The sequence below is a fragment of the Prunus avium genome, chromosome 6, assembly GCF_965620075.1.
Source record: "Prunus avium chromosome 6, drPruAviu1.hap1.1, whole genome shotgun sequence".
Lineage (NCBI taxonomy): Eukaryota > Viridiplantae > Streptophyta > Magnoliopsida > Rosales > Rosaceae > Prunus > Prunus avium.
The window spans coordinates 28706873-28710023 of NC_142289.1; the positions used below are offsets into that span (position 1 = coordinate 28706873).

The window sequence follows — 3151 nt, forward strand, 5'->3', positions numbered from 1 at the left end:
CCCCTCCCCAAGTAACGAAAGTTTAAAAAATTTGACATAAATTGAGGATTGTCCTTGAATTGCTTCAAAATTAAAACTAGATGGCCCTTAGTGGTAAAAGTGATAAACAAGGACCAAAGTGACATTTTGCCTAAAAATTATGTTAGTTTTCTTAATTATAGAAAAATTACTCTAATCAAGGAGTTTGGATATAGTGAGTTTCCTAATGTTTTTATTAAATCTAGTGAAGGAGATTGTGTACGTATTGAGATTTCAACAATGTACATTATTTTGAATATGTAAGTAATTCCAAACACAATTATATATCATTTAATTACGGTACAAATATATATATATAGGTACATTAAAATATACCTATATTTGTATCAATATTTTATTTTCTCAAGGACAATGCACCTCTCGATTATCGTTTCATCATAACATGTTTCTGGAGACCAGGAATGTGAGTGTGCATAATGTAGTCTTCCCAATCAATGCATCTTGCATCAAAATTGAAAGCTTCCGCATCAACGAACCTCTCCCTTGTTATCCTTCGCAATTCCTCAGCATTGTTGTCATCAAAGCTGCATTTAAATCAAATTAACTAATTCAATGATAAAAACAAATGTTTAATTAATAACCAAATTGGAGCTAGCATATACGTACATGCCCTTGAATAGCATATAAGGTTCGTATAGCTCTACCAAGCACATCACCAATTTGAGTTTCTGATTATAGTTAACATACAGATCTTGGAAATATCCGCCAAATGCTTTGTTCATGAACTTTAAACCCTTCAAAGAAGAATTAAAGGTAATATTATGCATATAAATATATAAATATAATATGTAATTACTGTATAACATTACTATTAACGGTGAAATTACAAACCTCCAAAGGTAGCATGAAGAGAATTTGCATATACATGCGAAAAGTAGCCATAGTCTTGAAGAATTTAAGCTTGCCAACCTTGACAGGCTTTCCATCCTTGTCAATCCATGGATTTTTTGTGAAGTATCGGAAGACAAAACTGTGAATATTAAGGAAATTGATAGGATTTCTCAAAGAGCTTCCCGCATGGTAAATGATACTAGACGGTTTATTTGCATTTGCCACCATTGCTACAGTTATTGAATTTACCACCATATCAACAGGAACCTGCATAATTTCAAAATCGATAGTTTTGATTGTAAAATTACTGTTGTGTGCTTGTACCTATGAGTATTTGGAGAACCATGAAGTTTACTGAAACTTACCATATCGAATACTGACATAGGATCCACAAGCAAACATGTCAGCTTCCCTTTACAATAACCAGCAATTACACTATCAATGGTTCTGCAACAACAACAACAACAACAAAGATTGCACACATGTTGAAATTTAGTTATTGTTAAGCTCATAATTTCATACGTATACATGCCCAATTTACTTACTTCTTTTGCTTAGTTTCCTATAATTCTGAGTTATTTGCCTCTATTTGTGTGTTTTGTAGGCCAATAGAGTAAGAGAGCATAATTCATGCAATTCAAGCATGTTTAGGCCTGATTTGGATGAATGGATGAAGAGCTTAAAAGACAAACTCATTTTGGCTACAGCCCCCTGCCAGTCCAGTTCCGTAGGTCATATTGCAAGCTTTGTTTCAGCAACCTACACAGCTCGGATGAGGCAGCATTCTTCATGAAAGTTGTTCCAATGGGTGTGTACTATAACATATCCAAAATTCAGCCTCATTGGATAAATATGGAGTCTGTTACCTAGCAAACACAGAGCCATGCTCAGGATGGATTTTATCAGCGCGCAAAATGAGTTAGCAATTTGTTTTAGCCTTAACTTCCTCCTCTGACCTTGGATTGGCCCAAATGATATATGGCTGGAAAGAAGACATTCTGAACTTCAAGTTTGAGTGATTAAAGTCTTAATTTGCTTAAGGGAAGCCTAATTCGTAAGCCCTTGAAGTTGCTGGTCATGCTGACCTCAGAATGAGCTATTGTTTCTGGTTGGAAGCTTGGTCATGGTGAGCTAGGCATGAGCTATTGAGCTGGTTGGAAGCTTGGTCATGGTGACATGAAGATGAGCTAGGGCTGCTAGTGGGATTTATTGGTGAAGTGCATCAACCAATTCAAATTTTCTAATACAAGTGCATCAACCATTTCAGATTTTATAAAACAAGTGTTGTATGCATTAGCCATATTGAATTCAGATTTTTCACTTCCTTAGGCCTATAAATAGGGAGGTTCTCTAAGCTTGTAAACACACCCCAAGGGGGGGAGCTCTCAAACACTTCTCTAGAGCTCCCCTCCCTTCTCTCCCTCAAATTCTCTTAATTTTGCTTTCTAGTTCTCAATTCTAGCTTTCCTTTTGCTTCTTAGTTGTAGTTTATTTTTCTTTGTAATGTAAATTCTTTTCTTAAGTTTTCAAGTTGAATTAGTTTCCAAGTTTCAATTATGGTTTTTGTTCTTATTCATTATGCTTATAAGTTAATATGCTAGTTTGAGTTCAAAGTTCGTGAGGAGAGGCTAGTATATATATAAAGCAAAAGTTAGAGAATGGTGAAACATTCAAAATACCAGAAAATGACCTTAGTTAATGCAAACATTAAGAATTGAAATTATTAATTAAATGAGGATAATATGATAAATTCACACTTTTTCATTAAAAAAATTAAAATTAAAAGAAAATTAATGTATCATATTTTTATGGAACACAACTACCCATTATCTTTATATATATCTATATATATTCAAACATTAAGAATTGAAATTATTAATTAAATGAGGATAATATGGTAAATTCACATTTTTTTAATATTAAAAAATTAAAATTAAAAGAAAAATAATGTATTCTATTTTTAGGGAACAAAACTACCCATTATCTTTTTTAATTCTAAAAAAAAATTAAATATTTTAAATAAATAAAAAAGCCTCTCGAAGGCGAGGAAACGCGTGCGAAAAGGCTCGTATATATAAAGCAAAAGATAGAGAATGGTAAAACATTCAAAATACCAGAAAATGCCCTTAGTTAATGCAAACATTAAGAATTGAAATTATTAATTAAATAAGGATAATATGGTAAATTCACACTTTTTCATATTAAAAAAATTAACATTAAAAGAAAAATCAGATAATGGATCCTATTTTTATGAAACACAATTACCCATTATCTTTTTTAA

The 3151-nt window shown here is 32.2% G+C and overlaps 1 protein-coding gene across 1 annotated transcript; it reads right to left on the reverse strand.

Moving 5' to 3' along the window:
• Positions 1–403: 403 nt before the first annotated feature.
• LOC110763300 (alcohol-forming fatty acyl-CoA reductase-like) lies at positions 404–1382 on the reverse strand. The gene is made up of 4 exons (XM_088254672.1): positions 1138–1382; positions 871–1009; positions 646–773; positions 404–563 (listed from the first exon to the last, which is right to left on the reverse strand). Exons 1-4 carry the CDS (start codon positions 1380–1382, stop codon positions 404–406), a joined length of 672 nt encoding a protein of 223 aa, XP_088110798.1.
• Positions 1383–3151: the final 1769 nt, after the last annotated feature.